The sequence below is a fragment of the Cryptomeria japonica genome, chromosome 10 (assembly GCF_030272615.1).
Source record: "Cryptomeria japonica chromosome 10, Sugi_1.0, whole genome shotgun sequence".
NCBI lineage: Eukaryota > Viridiplantae > Streptophyta > Pinopsida > Cupressales > Cupressaceae > Cryptomeria > Cryptomeria japonica.
The window spans coordinates 62,403,187-62,422,012 of record NC_081414.1 but is presented as its reverse complement, the minus strand read 5'-3'; the positions used below and the strand labels follow the sequence as shown (position 1 = coordinate 62,422,012).

Here is an 18,826-nt window from a genome sequence, read left to right as displayed (position 1 = left end):
AAGATTAAATTTAATTGCCTTTGGTTAGGACCTTGGTGATGAAATTGAGATTAGGGGGCCTATGGTTTAGATGACCATTTTTAGGGTATTACAAAGTCCATCAAGGTAAGATTCTTCTCATAGGTTCCCACCTTATAAGAGTCTTTACAAATGTTTTTTGCATAATTTCTTTTAATATGTTTACAAATTCTATTGTAAATCCTCCTTCTTATGTTCTTATTGAGGGAACACAATATAACACATCATGATATTTCTAATTTATTTCAAAAATTACTTAACAATTGGTTTCTCTACTATATTTTTGGCCTCTTCTACTTCTTTCATAGGTAACAACTTATACCATTTTTCATCTTTTATCAATGTAATGTATTATTTCTCTCATCAAGCATGGCATGAACCTAACATATTACCAATGCCTTGCTAAAACAATATGAAACACATTTGTTAGAATAACATTAGATAGTTTCCAATTAAAGTATTTATTGATATCAAAATCAATCTTGCATTGATCAAACACCATTGTTTGTGGCCCTTTTACGACCATGAATCCTTGTTTAAGTTGGGATGCCTCACTATTTTCAATGTGTATTTCTTCACCATCCCTATATCATCTTTATAGACACCAAGTTGGTGTTACCACTAACTATATTAAAATTGCAAATTTTGCTCTTGGAATTTCATTAGTTTTGCATATGCTCCTCATCTAACACTATTCAACTCCTTAATTTTCTAGTTTTAAAGTTCCCCAACATCAATTGTTATCCATTTTATAATTTAACAAATGAAGTTGTGTGAAATTATCCCGCTCTGCAAAATTCAAATTTCAAACCTTCGCCATTCATGGTGGTGTTTGCTGGTGTGGACCTCCCCCCACCACCCACGGCCCCTGGTCTGGACCCTACGGTGCTGACACTATCTGCCACATCCTCTATTGGTCCCACAGCAGTTCCTCCTTCCATTCGGGTGGTGCCCCAGAATGATGGATCTCCTTTGGAGAACCCTCAGGTCATGAGTGAAGTTTCACATTCTGACCCTATTCCTGCCGTGTCGGTTGTTCTATCCTCGGAACCTCTGGCTAGCAACACGAATCTCAAAGGTTGGAAGAACATGTTGGTCGGAAAGTCAGAGACTATGGTCCCCAACTTTGTCCCAGTCTACTCACATTCTGAGGAGGGAACATCTTTTGAGCTTCTTGATGTTGTCTTGGACCGCATTTTATAGAACATGGCTAACACTCTGGTGGGGAAGTTCTTCTCCCTATGCCCCATGGTGGAGATGGTCTGAAAATGGGTCAAGGACAACTGGAAGTTGAAGGGAAGTGTTTCTGTCAGTGCTATGCCTGGTGCCCTCTTCCTCTTGAAATTCATTGTCGAGGAGGATGTCGCCCATGTCCTCTCTGGTTGCTGGTCCTATGGTCGTAACAACCTCTCCCTCTATCGTTGGAAGGTTGGCTTTGACCCTACGGCTGACTTGCAAAAAAGTGCACCAGTATGAGTTCATCTCCTGGGGCTCCCCCTTGAGTATTGGGACGAATCCATCTTCAAATGGATTGGAAACTCATTTGGTCACTTTGTAGGTGTTGATGAAATCACCAGATCCAAATCTCATCTGGTCTATGCTCGCCTTTGTGTCCAAGCTACTATAAGCATGAACCTCCCCAACTTCATAACCCTCAAATCTAGGCTGGGTAGCTGGACTCAAGCTTTGGTTTATGAAAATGCTAGCCTCTTTTGCTAGAAGTGCCGCAAATTCGGGCATGCTATCTCTCAATGCAAGGCCCCAAAACCCCCTCTCCTCAAGATTAAGGGCTCAGTCCTTGGGGAGGACTCTGTGATTCACCATGACCTTTTTGTGGGGCCTATTATCACCCCTACTCCTAGCCTGGACCTGCCTCACTTGGCTACTGAAGACCCATTTATAGAAGAATACCCATTTACTGAGAGTATCAACAACCTTCTCTAATCTCCTACAAAGATTGTGGAGGAAGCCTTATTCCGACCCAGATGGTACAATGCATGTCCCCGATGGCCAGCTTGGTCTCTCTGGTTGATCAACTAAAAGATGGTGAGATTGTGGGGGATCCCTCTCTCATTCTAGAGATAGCTCACTCCCTATTGGTGGCTCCCTCCCTGAACCAGGGCTTAACATCTCCTGGTGCCATTGGTGTGTCATCTAGTGGCTACATGACCCCTGCTGATGAGGGTTGGATTACTCAAAGACGCAAGACTAGGACTGTTAAGCCTAATGTGGGGACATATATCAAAGTGGGACGACTGTCACAAAGACTTTCAAGACAAAAGGAAGTAGCAAGGGACATTGCCAATGGCAGGAAGAGGACCTTGGAGATGACCATAAAAGGTAAGAAATGAAGGTCCTCTCTTGGAACATGAGGGGCCTGAACAACCCCCAAATGCAATATGCTCTGAAAAAATGCATTTTTGAAAATGAAATCATGGTCCTTCTTCTCCAAGAAGTTAAGATGTCTTTGTCCTCCTTCTCCATTATGGTTGGGAAAATCTAGCCTGGTGCTAAGTTTGTTATTAGTGAGGCTAATGGAGCCTCTGGTGGTTTGGTCACCATGTGGGACCTCTCCCATTTTTCTGGCAGTCTTCTCTCCTCCTCGGCCAACCTTTTGGTTTCTAAACTCTCCTCCCCGATGGACTCCTACATCCTTGTTAATGTTTATGCCCCTAATGTCCAATCTGGTAGATTAATGATCTGGAACAAGATATCTACTCTAATTCAGAATAATGTCGATGCTCACTAGCTGATTGCGGGTGATTTCAACTCCCCTTTGATTCCCTCTAAGAAGCTGGGAGGCCTTCCAGAATAATCTAACAGCATGGCTGACCTAGTTGACTTCATTGGCAGAAATGGGTTAATGGATGTGGAACTATAGGGGCAAAAATTCACTTGGTCCAATCTTAGGAAGGGAAAGGATCTTATCCAGGTCAGACTTGATAGATTTCTCATCTCGGGTAACTGGGGAATTGGTCCAACCTTTAAGCTCATTGCCCTTCCCAGAACGGTCTCTGACTACAACCCCCTACTCCTTTAGAATACCAGTAATGTTGTCAAGAGGAAGTTTCCTTTTTAGTATGAAATCATGTGGAACTCTCATCCTGAGGTCAAGGAGTGTGTTAAAAGATGGTGGAGTACCAACACATCTGGCACCCCTATGTTCAGGATTTCCCAAAAGCTCGACTTGGTCAAAATAAATGTCTGGGGTTGGAACAAATTCACCTTAGGGGATATCTTCAAGAAAAAAAAGGATATCAATAGTAAACTGATTGTTATTAAAGAGCGTATTGACCAAGGTGACTCCCTTGAAGCCACCCATATGGAGCAGGCTGCCCTTCGTAGAAAATGGAAGGAAAATTCCCACAAAGAAGAACTATATTGGAAAGAGAAATCTAGGGTTCAATGGCTCAAAGAGGGTGATAAAAACACTAGTTTCTTCCATAGATCTGCTTCTATTCACAAGCATAGGAACCACATCTCTTCCCTCATGGACGATAACAATCTGGTAGTCAACGACATTGATGGCTTGGGCCGTTTGACTACCAATTACTTTGCAGCCTTATTCCGGGATGATGATGACCGGGGGGACCCTGCGGGGGAGGACCTTCTCAACTGCCTCCCACCACCCCTCTCAATGGAAAATAACAATCTCATGATGGCCCCTATCTCTGAGGAGGAAGTTAAGTCAGTTGTTTTTACTATGAGCCCCTTCAAAGCCCCGGGTCCTGATGGTTTCCCCCCAACCTTTTTTCAAGATTTCTGGGATGTGGTTGGCCCTGATGTTGTTTTGGCTACTAGAGATTTTTTCAGATCGGGAAGGCTCCTTAACAAACTCAATCACACCTTCATTTCTCTTCTTCGGAAAACTTAGGAGGCATCTTCTCTCAAGGACTTCCACCCCATCAGCCTTTAAAACACTATTTATAAAATCTTCAGTAAAGTTCTTGTTAATAGGCTCAAACCTTTTTTGGATCCTTTGATTAGCCCATCCCAGAAGGGGTTCATTCCTGGCCACGAGATTCTTGATGTGGTCATCTCTACTCTTGAGACTATACACTCCATGGATAAATGTCATCAGGTGGGGATGGTTCTCAAGCTTGACATCTCGAAGGCATATGATAGGGTCAATTGGAACTTCCTCTTCAAAGTTCTCAAAGCTATGGGGTTTGGAGATAAACTTATCAAACTTATTAGGGAATGCATTTCTACTATCACCTATGTTGTGTTGCTAAACGGAAATCCCTTGGAGAAGTTCAGGGCCTCCAGAGGGTTGTGGCAAGGGGATCCCCTATCCCCCTACCTTTTCATCATCCTTGCTTAAGTTTTGGCCTCTAACTTGAACTCTTTGGTTCGCAGGGGTACTTTGCTGGGTATCAAGCCTGCCTCTACGACTTCCCCCAATATTTTGCAGCAGTTTGTTGATGATACGATCCTGTTTGGTGTCTCCTCTATTTGGGAAGCTAAAGCTTGGAAATCCTTTCTTAACGCCTATGCTCTGGCTTTTGTCCAACACATCAATTATGACAAGAGCAACATTTACTTCTTTAACACTAATGACCAACTCCAAGATAAAGTCTGCAGAATCCTTGGTTGTCAAAAGGCCTCCCTCCCTGACACCTATCTTGGTCTCCCTCTGATTGTTAAGGATGTCTCTAATTCCTTCTGGATCTCTATACTCGAAAGAAAGCAGAAAAATTTGGCTGACTGGAAAGGTAGATTCCTAAGCAGTGCTGGGAAGTTGCAGCTGCTTTCCTCCTCTCTCTAGGGGATCCCCATGTACTTTCTCTCCCTGTTCAAGATTTCTACGACTATGGCTGCTAAGCTGGAGAACATTCAAAAGACTTTCCTCTAGATAGGATTGGAAGAAAAGAAGAGGCTCGCCTTGGTGGGCTGGGACAAATTTTATCTTCCCAAGACCATGGGCAGCTTGGGAACCCATAGGATCTCTAAATTCAACAAGGACCTGATGACTAAAATTTCCTAGAAGCTTCTGAATAAGGATTCGGATTGGAGTAGGATCATTAGGGCTAAGTACTTGGGCAATGCGGTTTGTTCCTCTATCTTGAAAAAGGAGGGCCTTCCCAGGGGTTCCAAAATTTGGAATAACATCTTGAGTTGCAAGGACCCTTTATCTCATGGTTTGAGGTGGATCATTGGAAATGGCAGGAACATCCTTTTCTAGGAAGATTGCTGGCTTGGAGAGGGACCCTTGGCTTCTTCCCCCTCCCTAAGACGGATATAGGATGCCACCAAAGGCTTCTGTAGTGAAAGGGTCAGTGACTACTTTAGCAACTGCACTTGGAAGGCCTTGGAGGACTGATGTACAGACCACCCCTTGCTCTTTCCTGTTGCCAGAGAACTCCAGAAGCTTTTGGTTGGTATTTTCCTCCCCCTGTTCACCAGGGATGACAAACTTATTTGGAAATGGGACCCCTCTGGAGACTTTTCTGTCAAGACTGCCTATATAAGCTTACTAAGGGAACCTGTTGCCTCCTTTATCTGGAAAGAGGTCTGGAACCCCCAGCTCCTCCCCAAGGTCAATTTCTTCTAGTGGACTACCCTTCTCAACAAAATTTTGACCCAAGACAACTTGGTCAAGAGGGGTTTTCATCTCCCTAACAGATGCATTCTCTACAAAGAGGATGAAGAAAGTACTGCCCACCTCTTCCTCCACTGTGCCTTCTCTCGGGAGCTTTGGGGGATGGTCTATAATAAACTCAATATCAGTTAGGTAATGAATGATAACTTGGGTAATATGTGTCACGAGTTTCGGGGACCCTCTTCCAACCCTCTTATCCAACAGTTGTGGAAGCAGATCCCCCCACATGTTTGCTGGTGTATCTGGAAGGAACAAAATGATAGGATATTCAGAGACAAAGAGACCTTTGTGGAAAAGGTGTTTGCTTAGTTCCTTAATATGATTCTTGAGAATATCTTGGTCTCTAAAAATTGAATGGTGTCCAAGCCCCCCTCTACCTAGGACTAGAGAATTACTAGATGCTGGAACCTCCCCCCCTCGTTCTCCCTTGTTGATTCCTCTAAGAGACTTCTAAGATAATGCACAATTTGGTCCCCCCTGGCTACTAATTTTAAATTGAATTTTGATCAGGCTGCCAGGGGGGCCTTGCTGTTGGCAGTGGGGTGATCAAATCGCACCTGGAGGCCCTTGTTGCTACTCATGCGGGAAACCTAAATGGTCATTCCTCTAATCAGGCTGAAGTGATGGCCTTAGCCTGGGGAATTCACATTGCCCTCTCCATGGGAATCATAATTATGGACATTAAGGGGGACTCCATGCTCATCATTGATGTTGTCAAAGGAAGGAATAAGCTTAATTGGTCAATTGAGGGAACTATCAGGGACACCTTGAGGCTCATCTCCGGGCTTAACTCATTCAGAGTGATGCATATTTATAGGGAAGGAAATCGTGTGGCGGATGCCATGGCTACCATTGGCCTAAACATCTCAGGGCTCAAATGTTGGAGGAGTCTCAAATCTCTTCCAAACCATGTCAACTTCCTCCTACAGGAAGAGAAATCTAGAATTCCCACTAATGATTGAGTGGCTGCTAAATGCTTCCTCCCCCCTCCTATTTTCCCTCGGGATTATCTGGCGGTGGTGGTTTCATAATTCAAATAACAGGAATATTCTTCAGATCCCTTTTAATGAGGTGGCGACTTGTTCGGCCTGGCTGGTGATGATGCACGTTGTTGTTGTGTTGACACTTCACTTGCGCTTGCAAAGCCATGATGAAGTACAATGGGTTTGGAAATGTGTTGGCTGCCACCGGTTTCTGCTGGCGCTTATTGCCTTGTTTCCAACAAATCATTACTAAAAGTGACTTCTTGTTTTCCCATGCGCCCAACTTTATTTCTCATTTTTTGAATATGGGCTCACACATTCCCCATTTATTGAAGTTGGGCTCGTACATTCACCATTTTCTCTGCTGGGTTAGCTTCTCGAAGAATCCCTACATTTTCCTCTATTTCATGACTAAGGAAGCTTTGTTGGTAGATGAAATGGGGGGCAATAGAGTAAGATATGAACTAGACAATCCGGATGATTTTAAAAACGACCCTCTTGTTTGGAACTTCTGTGTTGAAGGTGGAATTGCTGATTTTCTGGATTGCCTAAAAGGCCATGACGAGTAGCTCTCGATTGCTTTTGCCTCTTGGTCTAGAAGGCGGGTCTCGGTTGGCGGCATTACTTTTGATGTCTCTGAGGAGACTATTGCCCAAGCTACCAAGCTAACCCTGGATGGCCGCCACTGGAAGCGCACTAGTCATGTGGCTAACAATGAGGGTTTGAAACAGTTCTTCCGTAACTGTGAGGAACCTATCAAGCTGCAAAGTGGGTTTGCGTGGGAGGAGCTCAAGCACCCATGGAACATGATCTGTCTCATGATCATGAAATACCTCACCCTTGAAGGTAGGTATAAGATATTCTATTACTACCATTTTGCCCTCCTCAATCACTTCCACAATAATGATTTCCTTTGCTTGTTGTTTTATTTACTGCACTCCTTGGAGAGCTCTGTTAAGGACACTATGTGTTGGCATATGTGCAAGAGTATGCTGACATGATGATATTGTATGTTGTCATTGATGTCAATATGCTGAGAAGTGAACCAGTATATTGAAGTTAAGCAACCGGCAAAGAGAACCGGTATGGTGTTGTAAACCGGTATATGAGCAATAGGTGAAGCGGTATGTTTGTCCAAGTGAACTGATATGGTGATATGTGAACCGATACATGGAATATGGTAGGACTACTGGCTAGTAGTCTTAGCTTCAGGGTTTCTGGTTGAAGTGTTCCAAGCCTGTGTGATTCAACCGATGACATCGTGTGATGAGTTAGCATTGTAATGAAAATCAAATCATGTTGCCACGTCAGTCTTGTGCGCGTGAAGGATCTGGCATGAAGGAGATTGATCCTATCTACCTCGGGAATGTGCAAAGTCTCTATAAATGGTGGAGAATGCATGATGAGTTATCACCTCCATGAAGCAGTGAAGAACGAACGATGGAGAATATCTTGAGATCTATTCAAGACCATTGTATTCAAATGCAAAGTGTTCAATGGTCAGGATTGAACCAATCAATTGCTTAACCTAAATGTTTAGGGTTTAGGGTTTATGCTGCCGACCTATCTATTTCCTATAAGGTCAATGATGTGTTTCATGTTGAGTTTGTTGGCAAATGGTGTGTGTGTGTGTATCTAAGTGCAGAGATACGTGATTCTTGCCATACCAGATAAGAGGATTGATACCTGCATAGTGTGTGTGCAGAAGGAAGGAACTAAAGCAGATCTGCATTGGCATTGTGTGCTATTACCAGATCATTGTAATATCTGTTGATCTTTAACCACTTCAACAGTTGGAAAATCCCTTAACTGGGTAGCTTTAACCAGCTTGCTGTAAATCCTTTAACAGGGTGAGTCAAAGCCATTGAGTTCATAAAATCCTCTAACAAAGTAACCTCTAATAGGGTTTAACCCTTAACCGGGTATTCTAGCCATCCCTTAATCGGGTGATCCCTAACAGGATTGGTTCCTAATAGAACTTGTTGTAACAGTCTTTAACCGGACTAGGCTCCTAACAGAGCGAACTTCTAAAGAGTTCAAAAATAGCTTGTGGGTATTCATCCCCACTGTGGTTTTTCCCAGTTGGGTTTCCACGTGAAAAATATGTATGTCATGTGTGATGCCTCTTTCATGTGATGCTTTGTTATTTTTTGTCAAGCAATGAATCATGTTATGCTAGTAAATTATTGTATCTCTGATGATAGATTATTTGTTTATGCATAAGGATAAAGTGGAAATGAGGGAGTAGGTTGTATGGAAAGCTAAGTGTTGCCGGTTTATGTCTTTCCCAGTTGCATTGTGTTTAACCGGTAGTAATCTGATTCAGACCGGTGTTAGTGATTGCTAGTCAAAGTTCACTGTTTGCAGTCAAACCAGTTTAGGAAAAGTTTTTGTGCCTGTACTGATTCACCCCCCCCTCTCAGTACCGGTTTGGTTCTTACCATTCATCATTGAGTTATCAATTGGTATCAGAGCATCCTCCAGGTCCTCTGTGTTGTAAGCTTAACTGCTTGAGGGAAAGATCCTATTGTAATGATGAAGAGGGAAGGTCCAAAGTTCAACAGAGATAACTTTAAAATATGGAAGGACAGAATGAAGATATACATCATAAGCATGGGTGCTCAACACTGGAGCTATGTTGAGAATGATTATGTTATCCCTACCGGTATTCTCACTGATGATCAAAAAAGAGAGATTCAGGAGAATGGGCAAGTCATGGAAGCCCTAATCAACAGTTTATCTGACATTGAGTTTATTGATGTCTAGGATAAAGAAAATCCCAAAGAAGTATGGGATACTCTTGAGAATATCTATGGCGGTGATGAGCATGTAAAACAAGCTAAGGAAGAAATCCTTAGAGGGAAGTTTGAAGACATGCGGATGGTTCAAGGTGAGACCATTCAACAATATGGAATAAGAATCAAGACTATTGTTGGAGACATCAAGAGTGTGGGAGGAAAAATAGAAGATTCTACTATTATTAGTAAAGTCCTGAGGTCCTTATTACTGGTCTACGCAATAAGGGTTGTTGCTATTCAGGAGTTGAGGTCAATAGACAAGACTAAGGTATCCCTAGACTCCATCATTGCAAAATTAACAACCTATGAGCTAAATAGTTTTGATGGCAGTGTTCAAAAGACTGAATTAGATTTTAGAGCTTCTGCTGCACCATCCAAAAAAGGAAAAGAAGCAAGCACCAGCGATGAACAAAGACAAAGCAGAGAAATGGATGATGAGGAGATTCTGATGGAATTTGAAGCTCTTCTTGCCAAGAGACTTCCTAAGGGAACCGGTAAATACAAAGGTAAGCTCCTTTTGAAATGCTTTTCTTGTAACCAGATAGGACATATTGCTATAAACTGTCCTAATGGTGACAACAAGGACAAACCAGAAAGGTTCAAGAAATTCAAAGGAGGAAACCGGAGAAATAGCTTTGTAGCAGTTGATGAAGGTGTCACAGATGAGGAATCAGAAGATGAAGAAAATGAAGATATTGTGTTTGTTGCAGTAAAGGAAGATGTGTCAGACAAGAAGGCTCTTGTCTCCCGCTTTGATAATTCCAATGAGTGGATTATTGACAATGGTTGTTCTCACCATATGACTGGTGACTGGAGCAAGTTTCTATCTTTGGAAGAATATGATGGTGGTGTGGTTCGCTTTGGTAATGATGCACCATGTATGGTCAAAGGAAGAGGGTCCATCTCTCTGAATGGAAAGAGCAGTGCTGACAATGTGTATTGGGTTGAAGGTCTCAGACACAATCTATTGAGTGTTGTCCAGCTGAATGATAGTGGACTCACTTTGGAATTCAAAAATGGAGTGTGCAAAATCAAAGGAAAGAATGGTGAATTGATGGCCATCGATATGTAGACCAAAGGTAACTTATTTAAGCTAAATGTAAATATAAGTACATGTCTTATGGCTAAGCTCAATGATAGTTGGAAATGGCATAGGAGACTCTGCCATGTAAACTTTGATAACATAATAAAGGCCAGTAAGATCAAGGCAGTTAGAGGACTGCCGATGCTGAGCAAACCAAAAAATCCTTTATGCAGAGAATGTCAACTAGGGAAAATGTCTTCCTCAACCTTCAAAGGTAAATCTTTCACTACTGACAACTTACTTGATCTTGTGCATACAGATTTGTGTGGTCCTATGAAAACTAGGAGTGTGCAGGGAGATAGGTATTTTATGATTCTTACAGATGATTGCTGAAGAATGATGTGGGTCACATTCTTGAAGGACAAGTTTGAAGCCTTTGGAAAGTTCAAAGCTTTCAGAACGTGGTAGAAAAGGAAAGTGGTAGAAGAATCAAATGCCTTAGAATTGATCAAGGAGGGGAATTCACTTCTGGTGAATTCAACAAATATTGTGAAGAGAATGACATCAAAAGGCAACTGTCTACCCCCCGGACTCCTCAGCAGAATGGCCTAGTAGAGAGAAACAACCGAACTATGGTTGAAGCAGCTAGAATTATGTTGATCCAAGGAAAGGTTGCTCACACCTTTTGGAGAGAAGTGGTGAGCACTGCAGTCTACACAATGAACTGGGTACTCATCAAAAAGGGAAAGGATAAGACTCCTTATGAGTACTGGACCGGTAAGACACCAGTGGTAAGCTACTTTAGAGTGTTTGGTAGTAAATGTTACATCAAGAGGAGTGAACATCAGAGCAAGTTTGATGCTAAATGTGATGAGGGAATATTCCTAGGATATTCCACCTAGATTAAAGCTCTCAAATGCTTCAACAATAGGACTCAGAGAATTGTTGAAAGCATCAATATTAGGATTGATGAAAACTCTGGGAAACCTAAGGAAACCGGCAGTGAGCAAGTAGGAGATGAACCAGTAGTAACCTTCTGGGAACTAGTTGCAAATTAGCCCAGTACTAGTAATTGTGCTCCTACACTAGTGGATGTTGATGTTGATGAAGATGAGGATGAAGAAGAAAAGCAAGAGGAATCTTTTAAGAACATACCTAGGTATGTCAAACTCAATCATGATCCAAAGCAGATCATAGGAGACAAAGATGTAGGAATTCTTACAAGAAGAAAGGTCAGAGAAAGCTCATGTATGATCTCTGAATTTGAGCCTAAATCATTCAAAGAGGCACATAAAGATGAAGATTGGATCAAGGCAATGGAGGAGGAACTTGACTAGATAGAAAAGAATGGTACATGGTCTTTGGTACCCAGACCGGAGCATAAAAATATCATTGGAACCAAATGGGTTTTCAGAAACAAGCTAAATGAGGATGGCACAGTGGTGAGGAGCAAAGCCAAACTAGTGTGCAAAGGATACGCCCCAGAAGAAGGAGAAGACTATGGAGAAACCTTTGCTCCAGTAGCAAGATTGGAAGGAGTGCGTATGATTCTTGCATATGCAGCTTTTAAAGGATTCAAGGTATACCAAATGGATGTAAAATCTGCATTCCTAAATGGAATACTTGAAGAGGAGGTGTATATAGAGCAACTTGATGGGTTTGCCCTATCAGAAGATAGTGACATGGTGTGTAGGCTACATAAAGCCTTGTATGGACTAAAGAAGGCACCGAGAGCATGGTATGAATGCTTGCATTCTCATCTTGTGAAGATTGGATTTGAAAGAACAAGTGAAGATAGCAATATCTACTTGAAATCAGAAGGAGATCAAATTCTGATCTACGAAGTATTTATTGATGACATCATCTTTGGAGGAGATGACAAGATGAGTCATGATTTTGCAGATGAGATGAAAAAAGAGTTTGAGATGTCACTTATAGGGGAGATTAAGTTCTTCATTGGACTACAGATTCAACAAATGAAAGATGTAATCTTTATCACTCAGTCCAAGTATGTCAAAGAAGTGTTGAAGACTTTTGGCATGAAAGACAACAAACCGGTTGGTACACCAATGGTGACCAGATGTAGGCTATCAAAAGAGGATGACTTGGCATTGGTAAATGAGAAGGATTACCGATCAATGATTGGTAAGTTGCATTATGTAGTGCATAGCAGACCAGACATTGCACATGCAGTGGGTATTACCACTCGGTTTCAGCAAAGCCCAAGAGAATCCCACTTGGTAGCAGTCAAGCGGATTCTTAGATATCTGAAGGGAATTATTGACTATGGGTTATGGTATCCATACAATAATGATTTCAACCTGAAAGTGTTCACAAATGTTGATTGGGCTGGTAATGTAGATGACTGGAAGAGCACAATCGGTGGTGCATTCTTTCTCGGTGGTAGACTGGTCTCATGGATGAGTAAAAAGCAGAGTTGTATTTCTCAGTCTACAACAGAAGCGGAGTATGTTGTAGCTTTTATGAACTGCACCCAGACTCTTTGGATGAAGCATGTATTGAATGGCTTCAAAGTTCCTGTCTCTGAAACAGTAAGTATATTTTGTGACAACACAAGTGCAATTAACATCTCCAAGAACCCAGTTTTGCATGCTAGAACCAAGCATTTTGAACTCAAGTATCATTTCTTGAGGGAAAAGGTTTAGAACAAAGAAGTGGTATTGGAACATGTTTCCAGTAAGGAACAGTTAGCAGATATATTCACCAAACCTCTACCAAAGGCTTCATTTACCTATTTGAGAGGTGAATTAGGGGTGCTGCCCCTTCAAGAGGTGAACTAAAAGTATGTGCTCCACATCAGTCAGGTATTGCAGTGTCCAATCTTTTTTAGGACTGATGTGTTGAAGGATGCTACTCCTTAGGGGGAGCAACATAGTGGAACAGGAAAGCTTGTGCCTCCACTTTGGCATTGTTGTCAAAGGGGGAGAAGATGTGAAGCGGAGAAGATATCCATAGCAAAAGGGAGAAGATATCTGCAACAGAAGATGTGTTGCTGAGTGATATCTTTGTATATTGCCATCAATGCCAAAAGGGGAGATTGTTGGCATATGTGCAAGAGTATGATGACATGATGATATTGTATGTTGTCATTGATGTCAATATGTTGAGAAGTGAACCGGTATATTGAAGTTAAGCAACCGACAAAGAGAACTGGTATGGTGTTGTAAACTGATATATGAGCAATAGGTGAAGCGATATATTTGTCCAAGTGAACCGGTACATGGAATATGGCAGGACTACTGGTTCATAGTCTTAGCTTCAGGGTTTCCGGTTGAAGTGTTCCAAGCCTATGTGATTCAACTGATTACATTGTGTGATGAGTTAGCATTGTAATGAAAATCAGATCCTGTTGCCACGTCAGCCTTGTGCGCGTGAAGGATCTTGCATGAAGGAGATTGATCCTATCTTCCTCAGGAATGTGTGAAGTCTCTGTAAATGGTGGAGAACGTGTGATGAGTCATCGCCTCCATGAAGCGGTGAAGAATGAATGATGGAGAATGTCTTGAGATCTGTTCAAGACCGTTGTATTCAAATGCAAAGTGTTCAATGGTTAGGATTGAACCAATCAATTGCTTAACCTAAATGTTTAGGGTTTAGGGTTTATGCTGCCGACCTATGTGTTTCCTATAAGGTTGATGATGTGTTTCATGTTGAGGTTGTTGGCAAATGGTTTTTGTGCCGTACTGATTCACCCCCCCGCTCTCAGTACTGGTTTGGTACTTACCATTCATCATTAAGTTATCATTATGGACCCCAAGCGTGGAGATAAACCTCCTTTCCTCCTCCACCAGGGTCTTATTTACAGGTTGTACAAATTCCATGAGGCCCTCTGCTCCCCAAGGAATCTCTCGCTCTCTCAGCCCCCCATGCCGACTCCCCAGCAGCTTGTGGCCCCATCTTTGGCTTTCCCTAGATTCTTCCAATTTCCCCAAGAGGGATTTGCAACGGCCACCATGTCCCCGCCTGCCTTCACCTCGATTGTTTCTCTATCAGCCTCCCCCACTATTTCTTGCTCCCTAGCCAAGGGCAAGAGTAAAACCTCCGCAAATACATTGTCTATGATGACAATTCTTCCTCTAAAGATGCTGACAATGATTACCCCTCCCCAGATTTGGAGGTTAAGAGGAGATCCTCTAGACTTGCTTCTAAAGGTCGCAGGAAGAAGACCCCTGTTATTGAAAATCTGGACTTTGAGGAGGACCCCATTAGGGACAACAAGGAGGAGGGCCCAAAAAAATTGGGGGCCCCTAATGGGGGTGCTGACAATGTTAATATGACTAGGGACCCCATTGTCCCAACCACTACTACCGCTGTTGACATTACTACTCTGGAAAGGAAAACCGAGGAACTCATTGATGATAAAGATATGGCCCCTGACACTTTGGGCCTTATGGATGTGGAAAACCCCAACAACAACGCTCTGGATCCGGGAAATTTGGAAGTAGATTTAAACTTGGCTGAGTAGGTGATGCATTCTATACCATTGATGGACCTGGTTAAAGACATTGATAACCCCATTGCTGGTGGCGAGTAGAAAGAGACTACTGAAACTGATCAGACTACTGAGGTCCCCCAGGAGGCCCCCACGATACAACAAATAGAAAAGCTGAGCATGGAGGCTTCGGATATTACACAAAGAATTAAAAATCTAGGCCCTATCCTAGATCTGCAGTCTATCAAGCAGGAGATTAATCAGCTAAAGATCAAAATGGCGGCTTGGGAAGCCCAAATGGTGGGCCTCAACAAATTTCATATGCAGGTTCTTCGCAGCTCTGCACTCACCCTCTCTCTATTGAGGGAATGCCATGCTGACACCGAGGAGGACAAGCTGGAGGATGTGAGCCTCTATAAATTCATGTCTAATGAATGGAGCAGTACTATGGAGGCCTCGGGGGTGCACATGGCACCTCTGTAGTTTGTTTTCCTTACTTGTTGTTTTTTATTGCAAAAAACACTTGGTTCCTTTTTGATAGTTGTTGTTTTTTGCTGTTATAGTGTTGTCTCAGTGCTATGATTTTTGATAGTTTAGCTATGTAAAGGGTCAGTGCCCTTGTTCTCAATGCTTTTTTAATAAAAAACAAATGAAGTTGTGTCATCTTTTATTAGTTTGGCTTGAGTATTATTTGTTCTATTGTCACTCTATTTTCCTTAGTCATTTATTAACATTCACATGTCTAATGCCCATGTGATAAAATCACCTAGTAATTCTTTGAACACATCAAGAATTTAATTTGCAAAGGGGATAAAAGAAATTTAACAATATTACTAAATAATTACAACTACAGATGTCCTAGGTCCATCACATGCTTTCTTCTTGTCTTCAATCTCTTATTCATTTGTAAAATTTGGTTCAGTTATAGACTAATTGAGGAGAATGTGACCCCATGATTCAATAAATTACAACCATAGATTTGTAGAATGCCATATCTTTGTTCGAAAAATCCAAATGATCAAACAATCTAACAAAATCAATTTCTAACATTTACCACTACATATTTCCATCATTTAAATTTAAATTAAAATAACTTATATAAAAAAATCTATTTATTTCCATTGCAATACAAAAATATTCCAATGTTTTCCACTGAAATTTGAAAATAGCTCAGCTACATTCTCCATTTAACCTTAAAATGTAATACAAACTCCCTAATGAGAGAGATCAATCCTCCATTGAGGACTGAATCAAGTTTGTGATAATGTGAATTCAGTGTGTTGGGAGAAAGAGGATTTTTGTTAGGGTTTCCATCTGGCAGGGAGGAAGACGAGTGGAGACAACAATGCTTCCATCTTTCAGACCATCCACAAACATGCCTCCAATTGCATTCATGGATGCCGCCTGCACATTCAATGGCGACACCCATCCATAATCAATCTCATAAACTGGAAATCTCAGAGAGCTACTGACACTTGTACTATTTTTCCAGTCGATTTCCATAAGTAAATCCACAACATCCCTCCCACCAGATTCCACCCACTCTATTATATGATTAACTTGATCTCTGGCAGTGCAGACAGAGATTAGCTCCTCAATAACACCAGAAGCAAAGAGGACATCCTCCTTTACTAGTTTCTCGGTTGAAGTCTTGGCCAGGCAGAAGATCGAGCAGTTTCCAAAATGTTGGACGCAGAGGCGGCTTCACACGACCTCTGCAATCAGTCGGCATACTGAAATAAACTGGCCCTTCCTCTGCGATCTCCCGAGCTTTGATTACACATCTCCAGAACTGTGTGGCCACTGCAATAAATGAAGTAGATGCCCCCGTTCGCTCTTTCAAACCTATAATTTTCTCTCCTGTAAAACAAATGGTTTTGTATACTGTCTCTGTTTTATGATCCATCAGTTTCCAGTTACTATTTGCAGGCTTCTGTGTGTATCTGGTACTAATTCCTTTTATGTGCTTTGCCTCTAGGTTGATTCGCATGAACTTGTAAATCTGCGCCCCGTTAATCCCTTGATGAGCTTCGTAAGATATTCCTACCGTTGTCTCGTGTTCTGGTTTGAACATTGTCCTAATGTGGAGCGGGGGTTTTGAAATAGGTATGTTTCTGCTGCATTCTGCCCACAATTTCATAAAATGCCAAAACGAATTTCCATCTGCTATAATATGATGAAATGTAGTTCCTATGCAAATTCCCCCTCCCTCAAATCTTGTGAATTGCAATAACTATTGATGATTTGATCTAAAAGCCCCCCAAAAAAGGGTATGAAACATTTAGATCATGACTTACATTTCAATTAAAGTCTAAAATTTAAGCTATTTACCTGAATTGAGAGAAGGGGTGTATTGAAATTTTCATGCCGCTGGGAAGGATGCACAATTTGGACAAGGGTTTTGAGAAAGGGTTTATGCTGAAATTCCTCTTTTTCCAGGTCATTGAAAGGTATATCCATTGACGCTTCCACAAATTCCACTCCGCCATCGTTGCAGTCAATCTCTGGTCGGCCTGATATTTCACCAATGACTAGCTGTCCTGCAAATGGATAGAAATGAACCAGAACCGAAGAGAGGCTTTTCTTCAGGCTGTCCACAATTGAAGAATATTCATTTGCAGGCAACACTCTGTAGAAGAGAAGCCTCTGAGGTTTGCTGGTTTGCAGCCAAAACAGGTCGAGGTTGGAAAGGAACATGCGTTGCCTACAGGATTGAACAGCCGGAGCCACTGTGGATACCCTCAGTAGTTTAACCGTTATTTGTTCCATCTGTGCAGTTGCCTCCATTGCTTGAACTCACGATTGGACTTAAACAACACATTTGTCTGTTTAGATGACTGGTATGGAGTCCTCTTAATATAAAACTCTTAGAGATCTCTTTATCAATTCCAGATACCAGCTCAAAGAAATGTGATCTCGTGTAATGCTATGATTGCAAGATTTGGGAACTTTTAATCAATCTTGTAATAGTATTTGTGACTTTTTTTGAGTATTTCAGTAATAGAAGTAATAAAACTAAGACTAAAGGATCAACAAATTTCTTCAAATAGATACATTTATCAATTTAAGATCATAAGCAAAAAGCAGCCATCAACAAATTTCCTCAAATAGAAACAAATCAATTTAAATCATAAACAAAAAGTAGCCATCACTGGTGAAGAGCATTTTCTTTTCTTTTCTATTACAATTTGTTTGCTTCAGCTTCAAACAGTGAATATTAAAGTTATCTTTTAAACTGATAGATTTTTCTGTAGAGCTAAGAAATTTAAATGATTCATTTGAAAACAAAAATTATCAAAGTTAATGTCAAATAAAATCAATTTTTTCATAATGGTTTTGTTAAGTTATCTTTAATTGTTCTACAGTTTTTTAGATTAAATACATAATCAAAATTTGAATTAAATAATTGTAGACTAAAATCAGATATACAATAATTTTGAGATTTATAATCTTTAAATCTATTAAATAATTAATATTATTCTAAGTTCATTATTTCTATTATAATTAAATTAATTAAAGAATATTTATTGTGTAATTAATTTAAAATAAATCATTTATCACATTATCTACTATTGGAGTAATTTAAGGACTGTACGTTAGGAAATAGGAAATCATCACAAGACAAGATAAAAACTAATAATCAATTACAAATGCATTCATTGCGATGAATCTATCCTAAGACACATTCAATAGAGACATGAAAACAAAGCATACAAAACTAGAAATTATGCAAACCGGATGACGATTTGAATGCTCCTTCCATGCGGCTCCATTGTTCTTCTTTCCTCTTCAAAGGGTTGTGGATCTCACCTACAAGTGCACATACATGATTGAAAGCAAGATTGACATTGATTATTGATCAAGAGTACTAGAAGCATAAATTCGATACCCTGATTAAGGATTATTCTCATTATTAGCCAAGATTGAAGAAATTCATCCAATTTATAG

The 18,826-nt window shown here is 41.0% G+C and overlaps 1 protein-coding gene and 1 long non-coding RNA gene across 2 annotated transcripts; one reads left to right on the top strand and one right to left on the bottom strand.

Annotated features, from left to right (window-relative positions):
* The first annotated feature begins 16,616 nt into the window (after positions 1 to 16,616).
* LOC131029870 (uncharacterized) lies at positions 16,617 to 17,453 on the top strand. The gene is made up of 3 exons (XR_009102845.1): positions 16,617 to 16,752; positions 16,857 to 16,984; positions 17,318 to 17,453. It is a non-coding gene; the product is annotated as an uncharacterized LOC131029870 (long non-coding RNA).
* On the bottom strand, positions 16,922 to 17,665 carry LOC131029862 (tabersonine-19-hydroxy-O-acetyltransferase-like). Its single transcript, XM_057960519.1, has 2 exons — positions 17,210 to 17,665; positions 16,922 to 17,002 (listed from the first exon to the last, which is right to left on the bottom strand). The coding sequence occupies exons 1-2, from the start codon at positions 17,663 to 17,665 to the stop codon at positions 16,922 to 16,924; spliced, it is 537 nt and encodes a 178-aa protein (XP_057816502.1).
* Between the last annotated feature and the right edge of the window lie 1,161 nt (positions 17,666 to 18,826).